This window comes from Jatropha curcas, chromosome 9 (assembly GCF_041381405.1).
Source record: "Jatropha curcas cultivar XTBG-Jc1 chromosome 9, XTBG_Jcur_1.0, whole genome shotgun sequence".
In the NCBI taxonomy this organism is placed as follows: Eukaryota; Viridiplantae; Streptophyta; class Magnoliopsida; order Malpighiales; family Euphorbiaceae; genus Jatropha; species Jatropha curcas.
In genome coordinates this window covers 23395728-23413094 of record NC_143159.1, presented here as the reverse complement: position 1 = coordinate 23413094, position 17367 = coordinate 23395728, and the positions used below count along the sequence as shown (strand labels likewise).

At 31.5% G+C, this 17367-nt stretch overlaps 1 protein-coding gene and 2 long non-coding RNA genes across 3 annotated transcripts; 1 reads left to right on the top strand and 2 right to left on the bottom strand.

The window, feature by feature from the left end:
* Nucleotides 1-102: 102 nt before the first annotated feature.
* LOC149493844 (uncharacterized) lies at nt 103-2214 on the bottom strand. The gene is made up of 2 exons (XR_016322497.1): nt 2075-2214; nt 103-850 (listed from the first exon to the last, which is right to left on the bottom strand). It is a non-coding gene; the product is annotated as an uncharacterized LOC149493844 (long non-coding RNA).
* Nucleotides 2215-2571: 357 nt separating this feature from the next.
* LOC149493843 (uncharacterized) lies at nt 2572-4093 on the top strand. Its single transcript, XR_016322498.1, has 2 exons — nt 2572-2710; nt 3484-4093. It is a non-coding gene; the product is annotated as an uncharacterized LOC149493843 (long non-coding RNA).
* Nucleotides 4094-6554: 2461 nt separating this feature from the next.
* On the bottom strand, nt 6555-17324 carry LOC149493842 (uncharacterized). The gene is made up of 7 exons (XM_089726416.1): nt 17109-17324; nt 16029-16160; nt 10616-10732; nt 9274-9396; nt 8250-8378; nt 7616-7835; nt 6555-7139 (listed from the first exon to the last, which is right to left on the bottom strand). The coding sequence occupies exons 1-7, from the start codon at nt 17265-17267 to the stop codon at nt 6700-6702; spliced, it is 1320 nt and encodes a 439-aa protein (XP_089582542.1). The 5' UTR covers nt 17268-17324; the 3' UTR covers nt 6555-6699.
* Between the last annotated feature and the right edge of the window lie 43 nt (nt 17325-17367).

Sequence of the window (17367 nt, the reverse complement as noted above, 5' to 3'; positions counted from 1 at the left end):
AAACAAATCTAATATTATAAATTGGAGAAGAATTTAAGCTACTTCAAATCCCTAGTATGAGGATTTAGTTTGACATAGTAATTAAATAAAACTCAATAATACTTAAATAAAATTTCATAATTAATATGAATAATGAAAAGTAAAACAAAATTAAGAGTTTAGAAATAAAAATTAGGCGACAGATATGTGGATGGCTTCCTTGAATCTTGGCACGAATCTTGAATGCTTGAAGTCTTTGAGAGAGAGACAACTATGTAGAAAAAAAAAATAGAACAAGAGATGATTCTACACTGAATGGCTCCTCTCTTTATATAGACCTCCTAGAAGAAAATCCGACTCCGTTTAGGAAATAGAATCCTTATTAAGTACGAAATCTTTTTTGGAGATCACAAACTATTTAGGCTTGGATTTCTTCTCAATTAGGACTCTTCCATCTTCCTAAATAGGTTTAGATCTTGATTTGCACGTCAGGAAATATCTTAGGTGGGCCCATGTAAGTTATAGAGACTGGCTTGCATTTTTAATTCAAGACAGCATTAAATTCGTAGCACGGGCGTGTTAGAGACTAAGTTCTATGAATGATCCAGCACGGGCCATGCCCTGTAACACGTCCAGAGAAGTATTTGTGGCACGGGCGAGCTTCATAGCACGGCCAGGGCATGCTAGACTCTAACTTTCCAAGATAAAATGCATCATGAAGCACGACCTGAGGTCCTTTTAGGCACGGGCGTGCCGGGCTAGAGTCTGAGTGTCCGCTTGATTTTCCTTAAGTTTAGCACGGGCTGGGCGTGCCAAAACCTGAGTGTTTTGCTTTATAATGCTCTTTTCTATGCCAAAACCCTGCAAATTTCTTTAAGATCAAGTGGATTATGATTCAAGGAAGCTTTGAAAAAAAAAATATAAATAAAAAGAAGCGAAAATGAGTTAAAGTGATTAAAATTACTAAATTTCAAATAAAAACTATATTAAAAATACTGCAAAAATGACACCTATCATCCTACACCCTAAGTTATCTATTCGAATCTATATGTATGTTAGATGTGCTAAGTTCTACGTTTCAATTCGACTATTTTAGCTTTCCAAAATGTTTGATTAGTTTCATTGTCTTTATTATTCTTCTAATTTATATTTTCTTCGAGTCTAGTCTCTTATTCCATATCATCGATCCAACTACCTTGCCAAAAATCCGACTGCATCTCCTCTAAACCGGATTAATCCCATTCAATTTCCACATGTAAACAACAAAAAGCATATATTTGTATCAACAGTCAACACAGCCCATCCATCGAGCAAGAAATCAATGGTCAATTCCCATCCTCCATTACTTACAACTCTACTTACTAAACACAGTTATAATGACTACACGTAAATACATTTCTCATCATCTCTCAATTTAAATCCACAAGCATTATCATTGCTTCTATATCTAACTCACCTATCCCAATTCATATGTGCCATAATATGCTAGTCTAAGTTCATTTTAAGTCTTTCACTAAGCAATTCTCATAAATTCTAATTACGGAAAATGTGGTTAGTTAATTTCATCATTTAGGTTTGTGCTACTGAAAATCCAGCGGCGTATCCCCTAAAAATAGAGTTATCTACCTGCTTAAACAATGGCAACATTATCAATTATTCAATATATCTATTCATCCAATTCACAGCCCATCCTTCGGGCGAATCAACTATAAAATTCTCATCCGTCGATTCATTAACATTACAATTCTAGCATAATACCAAATTCAATTTGGTTTCGCTTAGAATTGTAATTTAATCCATAATTTTAATATTAAATTAACCAAAGTCAAATAAGCACAAGGTAAGCATCCACGGTCAATGATTATATAATTTCTCCTGCTTAATAAGTTTCTCAACTTTTTCAGCAATAGAATCTAAGACAACGGGTACTTCATTTCTGTAATAATAAATTATACTGATTTAAATCCCAATTTTTATTTTATGAGTTAATTTATATTAACTAAATCAACTAAAATAAAGTTTAACTAGACTAACTTGAATTAACTAGTTCTAATTGAATTTTTACAAGAAAATACAGTAGGGACTTGGGGCTTACTGATTAAAAATCAGATTGAGGATTTGCGATCACCACAAAAAGTGGAAAATTCTATCTCTTGGGTTCTTATTGGAGCGTCGCCGGCCGGTCACCGGACCGTCGCTGTGCACGGCGGCCGAAAAATCGATTTTGTCGGAGAAGGCCACCAAATCGCCCGGATTTCTCCTAGAGTCCATATCTGGCTTTAATTTGCAGAGAGGAGGAGCCCTTAAGTTGAAAATCACATTGATAGCCTCCTCCTTGCTGTCAATCATCGCGGATTCGCGGGACGGAGCTGGTAGCCGAAATTTATAAAGGGAAAATGCTCCCGAGGTGATGCGGAGGTCTCCCTGAAGGCCATCTTTGCCGGTAACGGCGAGAATCGCTGAAAGAAGAGCCACTACGGTACCAAATCCCATTACTCGCGATTCCCCTCGATCCAGGCCTTTATCACGCAAACTGTAGCCATAGGAGTCATTGCCTTGTCGAGCTCTTGAACTTAGAATCCTTACTCGTCGGAAACAATGGCCGTTTGGCCGGAAAATGGGAAGGAAAGGGGGTAAGGGCGCTGTTGGCGATGGAGAGGAGAGATGGAAGTTGTTTTGTTGGCTTTCTCTCTCCTTGATTTGCTTTTTCTGATTTGGTTCATTTCCAAAGGTTTGGTTCAATTATTAGAAGCTTCTAGGTTTACTGGTTTGATTTATTACTTTATTTTATTTATTTATTTATTTTAATTGGTTTAATTAGATTCTATAATATTTCCACAATTTACTAAAATAATAATAATAATAATATTTGATTTTGTGATAATTAATTTAAATAGTAGACACACACATATATATTTATGATAGATTAATAGTTAGAGCTCCATATTTATTCTTGAAAATTTTTAAACTCAAGAAATTTTGAATCAAAAGATTTATTTCTTCTTGATGTTAGTGTGGATTCATATAGCTGACTCTAACTACTTTGATATTAAGACTTTGCTAGTTGATAAAACTTCTAATCAACCCGTCTTGAACTTTCTGTGGCTTGGTGAACAAACCAATTTTTGAATGTCAATGAAGTATAATATTTTGCTTTGTTTACAATTATACACACCATTAATGGTTCTTATGTCCAATAAAGTAACACTAAATTCTCAACCTTTGGCTTCTTCTTATGTGTGTATGATCTTCTTATTCCAATTAACTTCGTTTCCTATTGATACAGAGTCTGATTATCCAGGGTTATAAAATTCTGGAATTAATTACATCCTATATGCTAGCAGAAGGATTAGTATTTGTTCTCTAACCTACAGTTAGTTTGGAAGTTTGTTTTCTAATCTATTTGTGCTCCTTTAAATATCTTAAAGTTGTTGTAGATTAATGATCTTGTAATTTTTGGTTGTTGACTGTCAAACCTTGCATAATTTTGTCCTTTAATTGCAGTGTTCTTGTTCCTGACTTATTTCGCGGAGACGTATGGAGAAAAGACCGGCCAAAGTCCATGTTTGAATAGTGAATTAAGAAACAAGAAGCCAGCAGGATTGTGGAAGATATTGCCACAATAGCAAAATGGATGGTTGATGAACTTTTAGCTGTAGGAATATCAATGAAGCTTGGCATAATTGGATTATGCTATGGAGGAGGCTGAGTGGTGGACATGCTATCCGAAGACCAGGGATCTTGTTTTAGCACTGGGGTCCCTGTTTTATGGCACAAGGATTGATCCATCTATAGCTTCCAAAAGGTGCCAGTACTATTTATTTCAGGGGACGACGATCCTCTTTGCTCAGTTGATGTCTTGAAAGATCTCGAGAAGCGCATTGGTCAGGGATCCAAGGTAGTTACTTTCGAGGGAAGAGGTCACAGCTTTGCACATCGTCCTAACTCGCCCGAAGAAGATGAAGATGCAGAGCAGGCTTTTGCAATTATGAGAAATTGGCTAAATGATGGTTTGGTTTAAGAAGATTGATGAAATTTTATGTATGTTCACTGTGCATATCAAGCCTTGCTGCATCTATTAATGAAGAAATGGTGAAATTTCCATCACTCCATATATTTGATGCTGCATCTGATTTCTTTGTTTCAGGAATTCTGTATTAGGTTTATCAAAAGAAGGGAAATAAAACTTCATAATCTTTTTCATTATATCAAAAATTTAATAATCTTGTTTCTAAATTGCAAAATTTTATTAATGATTATTATACTCTAATTTCTGAAGTTTGAACTTATAAGGTACTCTTCAAATTTTATACTAGAATAATTACTCTATTCATTCCACTCCAATAGCGATATTTAATCGTTTCACAAAAATTAAGAAAATGATTAGAACACGTTGATTTTTTAAAATATAAGATTGAATGTCTAAATTGTCCTTAAAATGAAAAACTCTTCATTAATTTTACTATAAAATACTTAATAAATATGGATAAAATTGAAAAAAAAAATAATTATGATACTCTTAAAATTCTAAATAAACATTTCAAGTGAAATAAAGAATACCCATTCGTTATTAAAGTGAAACGGAGGGAATGGTACAGGGACAAAAACTAATGATTTAGTTTGAAATGATTGTCTTTTCTAATGCTGATTCATTTAACATTATCTAAAATTTGAAACCCACAATATTCAATCTTTGAATTGGTAGCTCTTTAAAGCCTATATATTTTCCCTTTTGTTTATGTTAGACGTTTTATAAAACAATTTCAAGAAACTTTGTAATTTTACTGTGTTGTCCTAGAATTCAACTTTTAAAGTCGATACTTTCGCTAAAATGTGAAAAGTAAGTTTTATTTAATAATTGAATTAAATAAAACTTTTATAAATAAAGTTTATATATATATATATATATATATATATATATATATATATATATATATATATATATATATATATATATATATATCGGTAATATACAATATAAAATTCTTGATATAGATACGACGGATAATTTTTTATTTTATTTTTTAACCAATATAAAATTTAAATAAAAAACTAATATAACTAATTAAATTAAATTTTTTAAAATACTAAGGAGACAGAACCTCAAGAAAGACAAAGAAAATAGACAATGATGACAATATTCAGGCCATAGTTATACATACGTACATATATATATGCTCACTTTTTATAAGGACATGGGAAGTAGACAGGATTGACAAGTTGTCTTTATTATAAGAGATTTCACTAATTTAATAAATTTTGGAGAGCGTAGCCTGTGTTATTTTGACTTATTTAACCTTCTAATAAATTAAAAATAGGCCAAATGACTAACAATTTAAATTTTGATATTTTATGTTTCTGATTAATTCTTTTAATTTTTTCAATTGATATTATGAACTTTTTTTTTTTAAACAATTGTAGTATCCACTCATCTCTTGTCTAGAATTTATTTATTTTTAGTCATAAGAAAACTCAATGGATTGAAATAACCTGATGGGCTACACAATTGAAGTTAATCATTCTCTTGACTCACCAAATTGGTAAAAACTCTTGTGGTTTAGAGAACTCGAATTCGAGACCTCCCACTCATCACATCTACTAAGTGAACTTTCTATGTACTTAGTCATTCGTTAAGTGGATCTTCCACTAAACAAAACTTCGAACATTTTTTTTTGTAAAAGCCTAAATTAATTTGACTATTGATGATGTTGTTATTGCGAAATTTGAATTGATACAATATAAAATCATATGATAATTTACTTAAGTATAATCCATTCAGGTAACATTCTGAAAAAGGAAAATCTCAGTGTTATTAAACCCGGTCCGTATACTGACCAGGTTAAAGAACTGGGTGTATAGGTCATTGGTTTAATTGGGTTCTCAATTAATAAAATAAAAAAATTATCTAATGTACAAAAGTTCAAAGATTGTTCTCCTGCGTTCATACTATTTTCCTTCACCAATATTTCCATAATACTATAAAGAACAAATATGCAGTACAACAAGAGAGGGAACCAAGATTCAAAATCTAATTTTTTTTTTTTTTTTTTGTTGTTGTGCTTGATAAGGAAATTTCTTTTTTTCATGATCAACTTTGGAAATTTCTGAAATTTTTTATATGAATTTCTCTCTTGACCTGTTTTTGCTTTTAGTTCTTTTTTTTTTTCTAATTTATTGTTTTTGAATTTTATTATATCTATTTAATGGTTGCACTAACTTTATGTTTTTTGTTTTTGCTATTACTTCATTACTAATTAAATGGAAAGTTATCAAGTGAAGGTATATCCTCATTTCTCATCAATAAGCTTGAATTTATTTTTTTATTGCAATTTAATTTTGTTTTTTTTAATATTTATATCTAATTTTAAATAATTATATTGATTATTCTTGTTAAATCGAAAATTTATATATTAAAATGCATTATAATAGACTAGATTTGTGTTTACAGTTGAGAATTTTGAAATTACCGAATTCAAACCGAATTTTCATAAAATAGTATGGAATGAAATTTTAAATTCCAAAATATTTTGGAATGGAATCGGAACGAGGGTCATTCCATGTCATACCGTCCGAATTACACTCCTAATAGGAACCAACAAGCACAATAATATCAGTTTAATCTTTGTACTTTGAAATTAAAATTTCTAAGTAAGAGTTAATTAAAAACGGTGAAAATTATAGTAGACCATGTTATCTATAAGCATCATGTCATCCTCAAGATTATTTTGACATTGATACGGTAGATTCACTCTCTGTAGTATGATCAACGGCAATGATCTTGCTTTCCTCTTCTTGTGGATTTTCTGCCATTGTCGTCTCTGTTTGTGTATCTTCTTTGTTTGTACCTCCCTTTTCTTGTGGATGTCCTTCCACTTTCATATGTTCCATTCTTCTCACACTTTCACCTTCCTCTTCTTGGGGATTTGCTTCCATTAACATTCTTTTACCTCCTATTTTTAGTAGATTTTCTTCTACTTCCATCTTTTCTTTCCCTTTTGCACTTTTGTTTTTCTTTCCCCGTGGATATCCTTCCTTTTCAGTGTATTCCAATATTGTCATCAATCTATCTTCATCTTCTTCTGCTTTTGTCTCTTCCATCATTATTATAATTTCATCTCCCTCTTCTTGCCAATCTTCTTCTACTTCTCTCTGTCCCTTTTCTGTTATTATACCAAACATAAAATTAATATTTAGATGAAAAAATATACTCCCTCCGTCCCATTTTGCTTGTTTGTTTGGATTTCCCAAAATGTTTGCAAAGTTTCTAAATTTTTATATTTAAATAATTATTTTTTTCCGTAATAGCTTTTATGATTGTTTATTAAATGAATTACTTTTATTAATAGCTTAATGAGTTAAGGGTTAAAAAGCGCAAAATAATTTTTGTTTACTAAATTTTTAATATACGTGTTTTGTCAAATCATGCAAACAAAATGGGACGAAGGGAGTATAAAAAATTGTAATCTTTAACCTTAACAACTTTGTTGTCTGATTTGATCTTTTTAAAGTCATACCAAACTTTCTAACAAGATAAAATAATGATTAATCATACAATTATATGCATTATATAATATTATTTTACTATTAAGTCCTTGAACTGTCATGTCTTTACATTTTTATGGTGGGTAAAATATACCTGTTGACTCTTGAGGAGCGTGATTAAAAAAGTTGAGCAGATTTTCGTATGATTCTCTAAAAAATTCTTCAACTCTTCTTTTCATTATTTCTTTGGCAGCGTGATCTGCTGTAGCCCAATTGGCATTTTCTTCGTTGTAATCATCATTATCCATATTATCAACATCCTGTTCATGAATTCGTTTTCTCTTTAACGAGTCTTTTCTTCCCTCTTCTGAAGACTGTAAATTTGATCATAATTATATGGTTGTAAACTATTGACAAACGACATCATGAATGCAATCCTATATCATTGTAAGTAATTAATAAAGAAAAGCAGCCAAATGCATAAGTTGGCACCTGAACTTTATGAAAAAATGTCTAATGGTACCATCAAATTTTATTTTGACTCATTAAATATTTTAACTTATAAAATTGTACACGTTAAGCACTCTAACTTGGAATACTCAAACTAACAAAATTAGATTGATTAAATATTCATTAAATAGATGAAAATGGTAAAAATCATTATTCTAAAAGCTGCTGTAACCACACAACAAAATAATAATTTACATATAAAAGACGAAAATATGCAATTCATTTCATATTAAGCAAGCTTGATCTTGAATAATAATGCATGTCAATATCAAACTTACAGATGCATTTTCACTTGCAATCTCTTTCTTCACTTTTCTCATATGCTTTGGCAGAAGTCCGTACAATTCATATTCATTAACCTCCACCATTGATCTGCACATGATGTTCGTTTCCTTGTGATAATAGTACTGCAACCAAACATCAATTAATTAAAAATTGACAAAAATTAGTATTTTATCAGTATCCATGAGTCATTACTGGTGATGGAGCCATGAATTAAAGTTAGAGAGGGTTAAGAAAAATTCAAGAGTTAAGAGGCCAAAATTGAAAAAATTTACTATTTTAAAAGATAAAATAGAAAATTTTAATATTTTATGGGGTAATAATTTAATATTTCAAAAATGGAATGATTTGAATAGGAAAAGAAAGAGATAACACAAAGCAAACTGCTTGGAAAGAAAGAAAAAAAAAAAAAGAAAACATGCAAGCAACATGATAACATAAATCTAAATAAACGTAATTTATTCTTTGAAAATAATGCAATATTTTTTTAAAAAAAAGCTAGCAAGGTTTTGAATTGTTTAATAACGAAAAATATGACTGGTACATCATTTACACTAGAATATGTTTGGTAAATGTACTAGAATATAATGATGACTATATTGAATGAATTTCTTTGTAACACTAAAGGAATTTAATTTTCCAATCAGGCGTGGTCTGATTAGTCTTTTCACTTATGTGAGGAGTGAGATGTCTCGAGTTAGAGCCCTCTCAACCACAAGTATTTTAACCAATTTGGTGAATTCAGGGAGGGCTACCCTTATTGTGTAGCCGACAGTGTTACTTCAGCCATCGAGCCTTCCAATAAATAAAAAAGCAATGTAATTTAATACAATCAAATGGTCATCAGTATAATATTTACCCAAAAAATGCATTGTTGGAAACCATTATAGCTCATTAGATCAAATCTTGTAGTTCATTTTATTATATTTGTAAACTAATAATTGTTTTATCATAATATTTTTATCGATATATTTTATTGTAAATAATTTATAAGGAAGGGAGTAAAAAAAACAAAAAAACCTTATCAATCCTTCCATCTTGGCGCTGTCTTGGTCGAAGCACCCAATTGTTTTCCCAATTAGGCCTTTTTGGCTGCCTCATAGTTCCAATTCTCAAAGCCAAATTTTCCACTCCATCTCTTACCTGTAGATGCACATACATGTAAAACTTCACAATAAAAAACTAACATTCAAAACTGTATCCCTAATTTCTGAGGTCACAAAAGAACTATTTGAGGGATTGGATATGGTAATTAATTTTTAATAGAGATAGTACATTTATTTCCTAATGGACAATCATTCGAAATGAATTTGATTTATATTTGTTTGTTTGGTTTAAAATCTTCATTTGTTAAGGGTACTTTAGGAAACTAAAGCAAATTAATTTTCATATTTATAAATGAATTTCACATGTTGGCCAAATGAGCACAAAAGTTATTTAAGCATAAAATTATTAAAGAAACTTCTACAATACAAAATTTCAAATACTTAATAATTTTATATGGCCAATATGTTTAGTTATGTTTCTCTCATATTCTAAATATATTTCTTTTACGATGATGCGGTGCAACTTGCACTTCAATATTTGGAAGACTTAGATCGATGCAAACCAAGGAAAAAGATGCATGGTTGTGCCACCTCTAACACGCCCGTGCCAGACTCTGGAAGTCCAGGACGCGAGATACGCCCAAGACCATGAAGTTCAGGCATGCCCGTGTCATAGATAGCCTGATCGTGCTAGCCTCTAGAAGTCCTAGTACGCCTGTGCCATGACAAGCAAACCCGTGCCGACGGGTCCAGTTACGATTCGAGTTTCGGCACGCCCGTGTCATGCCAAGCCCGCGCCGTGCTACCCTCTAGAAGTCTCAGCATGGCCGTACCACCTCTAGCACACCTGTGCTGCCGCCCTCACTAGGGTTCTGTCTAATTACGTTTTCTTTGTGTTTTAGATTTTTAATGATTAAGCCTAAACCTATAAATAGGTTATTTTGCATTACGAACTCAGTCATTATTTTGATCATTATTCATATCAATAAACTTCTTTGAGAATCTATTTCTCTATTTTATTTCGTCCGATCATATGTTATTGATCAAAACTCCTGACAGAGTATAATCATTTTCCCATTCACATATCCGTTCTGCGTCATATAATTAAAATTATAATAAGATACATCTAAACAAAATCTCTTAATTAATTTCCTAGGCTAAAAGCACAGAAAACATGAGACGAGAATAAGGAAATCAAAACAAAAAAAGAAAGGCTATTTTCTGAAGAACTTAAGAGAATTTTGTTGCATAGTAAATCGCAAATCCAATCAATTGATAATAATTAATTTTTTATTTTTTTTGGAGGAAATTAATACCTGGTCTTTCGTTAAGCTACTATTGCCATGATCTTCTGGTAGCTTGTATGATATTGGTATGGCCTCAATGGCATAGTCTGATGCTTCATTTGTTATTTTTTCAATTTCTTGAGATTCCTTTGGAAAAAAAAATAATTAATAAATATAAACACAATTGTTAAAAAAATAAATAAATGTAATATCCATATAGCAACATAAGAAAAAACTAACATGAAGATGAGCATGTGATCATGAAAAGATTTTGAGAGCCCATGTGATTCTAACATGAGTCTAATCCTAATTGTTTATTATAGTCAAGTTGCAACAAAACGACACATATATGGCAAAATCTTGACATAAGCCAAGTTGTAAATGGAACTAGTAAGGTGTAATATTAATGATGAATTATGAATTATGAGATCCTAGACCAAATGATGGCGTGAGCCAAGTACAAATTGATCTAATTGAGTAGTCGATTAGATAAAGAGATTAAGAGAATCCACCCCATGATAGTCGTGTTTAATTGTTAATTGAACTAATTAATCGAGTTACTCCAAAATGATGAGCATTTTAAAGCCCACACTAGATCTTGGGATGAGATAGGTTGTAAATGGATTCAATTGAGTAGTCTTAAGCATGAAGAGATCATAAGAATTCACCCCATGATAACATGTTGGTTGTATTTGTACCAGTTAAGTTGCATAAATAATGATTAGACTTTAAGAGCCTATGACAAATCATGGTATGAATCAAGTATGAACTGATATAATTAGTTTTCATTTTAACAAAGATATTATGAGAACCTATACCATAACAACTAAGTTTAGTTGATATTGGAATTAATTAATCAAGTAAAATTAAGATTGATGACATTATGAAAGCCCATACCAAATCTTGGCATGAGTTAGGTTATAAATGAATTCGATTGAGTAGTTATGAGCATGAAGAGACTGACAATTTACACCATGCTGGTGTGCTTATTTATGATAGATCCATTTGAGTTTCATTAAGAATGATGAGATTATGGGAGCCCATACGAAACGATAGCTCGAGTTAAGTATGAATGAATTCAATTGACTTATCATCAGGACAAAGAGATGATAAAAACTCATACCATAATAAGGCCATGTCTAATTATCAAGGGAATCAATTAATTTGAGTTGCATTAAGAATGATGAGATTGTTAAGATGTATAAAAATCTTAGCATGAGTTAGTTTATAAATGGATTTCATTGAATTATGAAGAACATGAAGAGTTTATGAGAATCTGCACCATGATAGTATGCCTAATTGAGATACTAAGAGCCAGTAACAAATGATGACATAAATCAAGTGTGAATTAACTCAATTGAGTATTATTAGAATGAAGAGATTATAAATCCCATACCACTATAGTTGTGTCTTGTTATCGATGTAACTAATTAATTAAGCATGAAAAGATTATGAGATTGAGTTGAGATTAGAAAGCCCACTCCAAATCTTGGCATTGTTAGATTGTAAATAGATTCAACTGAGCTGCATTAAGCATGAAATATTATAAGACTCTACACCATGATAATATGCTTAGTTAAGATTGATAGCCAACATTTGATGATTGCATGAGTCGTGTATGAATGGATTCAATTGAGTTATCATCAAAATAAAGAGATTACAAGAATCCATTCCATACGATGGTGTTTTACTGTCAATGGAATTACTTAATAAATTATATTAAGAGCAACGAGATTGTGAAATCCCATACCAAATCTTGGAATGATTTAGGTTATAAATGGCTTTAATGGAGTTATTTTGAGCATGAAAAGATTATGAGCATCTGCACCTTGATAATATGCCTGGTTGAGAGTATAAGAGCTCATATCCAATAATGACTTGAATCAAGTATAAATGGATTCAATCGAGTTATAATTAAAGTAAGGACATTACAACCCATAATAAGAAGCCGTGTCTTATTATCAATAGGATTAATTAATTGAGTTGCATAAAGTCGTGAGATTATAAAAGCCCACACCATATATTGGCATGAGTTAAGTTATAAATGGATTCAATTTGATTTATAATGAACATAAAAGGAATAAGAAAACCTATGCCCTGATAAATTGCCTAGATGAGATTATGAGAGATCACAAAAAATGATGGTATGATTCAAGTATGCATGGATTCAATCAAGTTATTGTCAAAATAAGAAGATCACTGGAACCCATTGCATAATAGATGTGTTTTATTGCCAATGGAATTGATTAATCAAATTGCATTAGGAGCAATAAGATCCTGAAAGCCACAGAAAATCTAAATATGATTTAGGTTATGGATAGATTCGATGGAGTTGTTTTGAGCATGAAAAGATTATAAGAATCTACACCATGATAATTTGCCTAGTTGATATTATAAGATTCCATAATAAATGATTGCATAAGTCATATATGAGTGGATTCAATTGAGTTGTCATCAGAATGAAGAGATCACAAGAACTTAATCCACAATAAATGTGTCTCATTGTCGATGGAAGGAATTAATCAAATTGAATTAAGAGTAATGAAATTTTAGAAGTCCAGACTAAATTTTGGTATAAATTAGGTTATAAATGGACTCACTGGAATTGTGGTGAGTATGAAGAGATTATCAGAATATATATTAGCTTACAAATGATGGCGTGCGTCAAGTATGAATGAATTCAATTGAGTTGTCATTCGAGTAAAGAGATGACGAGAACCTATTCCATAGTAAATGTATCTTGTTATCGATGCATAAACTTGTACCATGATAGCTTGTCTAGTTGTGATAGATCTATTTTGCATCAAGAATGATTGTGAGAGCTATTCAATTAAGTTGTCATCATAGTAAAGAGATAACGAGAACCCATTCCATAGTATATGTGTCTCGCTGTCAACGGCATGAGAACTTGTACTGCGATAGCGTGTCTAATTGTGATGGATCCACGTTGCATTAAGAATGATTATGAGAGCTATTCAATTAAGTTGTCATCAAAGTAAAGAATGACAAGAATCCATTCCATAGTAGACATGTCTCGTTGTTGATGGCATGAGAAGTTACACCAAGACAACGTGTCTAATTGTGATATATGTGTTGCATCAAGAATGATTGTCAGAGCCCACACCAAATCTTAGTGTGAGCTAACTTTTCAATTGAGTTGTCATGAGAATAAGGAGATTATGAGAGTTGTACCACGATTCATGAGATGTTATGAGGCTATGCAAATTACAAGAGCTCATAGTGCAACACGTATAACAATTGAAAAAACCATTCGTTATTGTATTTTATTGACAAGCTTTTTAAAGTTGATACCTTATCAATAATTGTATTTATTGACAGAGTTTTGGCAATTAGTGCCAAATCTCCATTGAACCAAGTATCGTGTAGTGCAAGAGCCCTTAATATTGGGAGAATCTATTCAATTAAGCAAATGACAAAGACATAATGACTTTAGCTTGATTAGAAAAGGCTACCACTTGAATAAGTCTCACTAGGACAAACAAGTTTGATTTCAAAAACTATAAATTTAAAATGAGAGAAAAAGTAATAATATCATTGAATCAGAAACAAAGCTTCCAATATAACATATATAGGGTGGTGGTTGACATCCTAACAATAGCCTTAAAATTGGCAAGGAAAAGAAAAATGAAAAATAGATAAACAAACTAGTGATTTGGACTCAAATCAAGTCAAAAATGATTTGCAACAAACAGAGACATCTTCCAAATCTTGAAAATTACTTCAAATAATGAACGATGGTTCTTCTCTGATCTTTATCGCCAACTTAAGAAGGGATACCTAATCAAATATATTTGAAGGGCTTTCCATTGACATTTTACAAATGTTGAATTCAAAAGTTACGATATATCAAAGTTGAGTAGTTGTCGTGCCTAACTCCAACCACTAAAGGAATTGTCCGCTTTAGATTAAACCGAATCCATTCCATACTGGATTGGGAGGATCCGCAACATTTTGTCTTGCAGGTGAAATGGGGAACTTCCTAGGCGGTCACCCATCTTAGGATTTCCATTAGACAAGCACGCTTAACTTTGGAGTTCTTCCAACTCTCCAAGCCATTTCACCAAAAGACGCCTCTGGTGATTAATTTTTCCCTTTTCGATATATGATCCGATTCATTCCTATGTCCCACAGTCGAGATATCACAGGCCCACCAGCTTCCGCGTGGTTCGTCCTCGGACCATACATCCACTGGAGGGGGTCCGGCTCTGATATCAACTTTGTCACGACCCGTTTCCATGGGCCGGACCGACACTAGGCCCAGGTAAGCTACATAATATAATTATTATGTATGACAATATGGGCTGATAATTTGAAATTCATATTGATACAGTTGAATTTTGTAGTTTAGGCTTACTACGGGCCTTAGGAGCCTTAAGCTTACCTAGGCGCTAGTGCCGGTCCGGCCCATGGAAACGAGTCGTGAAAACATTTGGGCTTCTTTCAATACTCCTTACTAACCTTGAACCTTAGCATTTGTTACTTTAGGTTTCTTACTTGGGCAACTTGGAAGGAGGTAGTATGTTTGGACTTCTAATGCTCGGTCTATTCCAAAAACTCATGTTATATTCTATGTTAGAAAAATTTTATGTTTTTGTTGGAATTTTAGGCAACTAAAAGGAATACATAAAATGCTGTTTATAATTTCATCTTATATTCACAATTATAGTTTCCAAGAATTTTCTATCATATTACGTCAATTATGTTTTATATTCAAGATCTAATAGTCGAATAATTTGATATCTGTAGATTCAAAATTTTTCAAGATTTTCTTTCCAATAGAGATTCTAAATTAATGTTTTGTTTACATTTAAAGCTACAAGGGGTGGGGGTGACAAAAACTAGGGGTGAGCATAATTGATTAAAATCGAATCAAACTGATTCGATTGTTCGAATTGGTCAATTTATTGCGATTTATGGCTTTTGGTTATTTTGGATTTCAAATTTTAGTTTAGTTATAGAAAATATGACAAATTTGCACAAAAAGCAAACCAAATCAATCAAATTGAACCAATACAGGTTTGATTTAATTTTGTGCATAAATTTCATTTCAGTTTAGAAAAATGTAATCGAGTCAAATTTCATTCAATCCAACTGACTGATTGCACACCCTAAAAAGAATCCCTACTCATCACTAATGAATTCAATCTCTCAATGTTAGATTTGTGAGTTTGGTACATAAAACATCAAAATACTAGTTGTTTGCTGATGCATGCTTGGCATGAATTGTTAATAATTTAATTTGTATATATTATTTAAACTTTTTTTTTTTTTTAGCATATATACTAAATTTATATTATGCTTCAAATTATAAGCTGAAAAAGAAAATCTATGGATGTGAATAATGTGTGTGTATATATGCAATAATATATTCAAGAAATTAAATTAAGATATAGAGAAATTGGAAATTAAGAAAAAAATGTACCATATCATCAATATCGATATAGTACCCATTGCCTTTTGCCAAACACATTTCCTGCTTGAAATTTGATGTTAATGGCCTCAAATTTGGACCCATTTCCATTTGCTGGACAAATTTGTAAATTGGCAGTAGCTCCTGTAAATCATTCAAAATATATATACAACAAAAGCTATTATTATATGTAAAAAGAAAATATTTGAAATGGAAATTAAAATTTTTTAATTCCAACAATATTATTATGCAACATCTGTGGTTTCAAATCTGTCACTAACCGGTGGCTAGTTGATCAAATCAGCGGTCTAAGGCCTGTATAATGCAAAATCGAAATCTTAATCTAGTTATAAAATTGTAGTTTGGTCTCAATATAGTTAATTTCAGACTAATTTTTATCTTGGCAAAGGATTTGCTAGATTTTTTTTCTTTCTTTTTTTATAAAAAATCAGACCATAAATATTCTAACATTCAGGGTAGAGCTTAATGGAGGCCCAAGGAAGCCCCGCCCACCCGGAGATTTTTTTTTATTTATTTCCATTGAAAATAACATTTTGTCCTAGATTTGCCCCTGCTAACATTATCAATTGAACTAGAACCCAAATCTGTTTGTTTGGTTGAATTTGGGCAAGGATAAAAATTTGGACAACTTCCTTCTAATCCAATAATAGATTTCTTAGATCTATTCCGATTTGATCCAAACTGATGACCAAGTCTACTGTAAGTTAAAACTGATGGCTTTGTCAATGATTTACTGATTGAAGTGAGTTACTAAGAAAAATGGTAGATTGTCTTTCGTTTTTTTTAAAAGAAAAGAAAACAGGGGAGGTTAGATATCATAAAATTCAATTTCACAATTGCTCTTGCTTATAAAAAAAAATAGCACATGTAATTAATATTAAGATAAAAAATATTAATGAGGATTTTTTTGAGTAATAAAATATAATTAATTCATCAAATCGCATAAAAAATAATTGTCCAAAAATGAAACTAGAAATAAAGATAAATCAAAGCTGCATTTTACCGATCAAGGGTTAGATTATATCAATAAATCAACATGATTTACAAAATAAAAAAAAAAAAATTAATTACCCCTCGAATTTCAGCCATATATGTGGCAGATAGAAGATGACTACGGTTTATATATAAACCATAATCTTGTTCTTGATTTGACGATGAAGACGGCACAAAGATTTGCATATCCAACACTTCCTTTTCTGCTTCACCCATTCCATAACAAAGAAAATCCATATTCAAGAACAGAGAGAATTGAGAGTGAGGGAGGGTGAGAGAGAAATTGAAAGATAAGAAAATAAGTTCAATTACAATTTTTGTTGGTTTTGAACAAAAG

Excerpts from the sequence above, each read along its gene's own strand:
- LOC149493842 (XM_089726416.1), bottom strand. The coding sequence starts at position 17,267 with ATGGATTTTCTTTGTTATGGAATGGGTGAAGCAGAAAAGGAAGTGTTG. Across the intron at positions 10,733-16,028 it reads ATATCGATATTGATGATATG|GAATCTCAAGAAATTGAAAA; the intron begins GTACATTTTTTT and ends TTTTTTCCAAAG. Across the intron at positions 8,379-9,273 it reads AAGATGGAAGGATTGATAAG|TACTATTATCACAAGGAAAC; the intron begins GTTTTTTTGTTT and ends GTTTGGTTGCAG.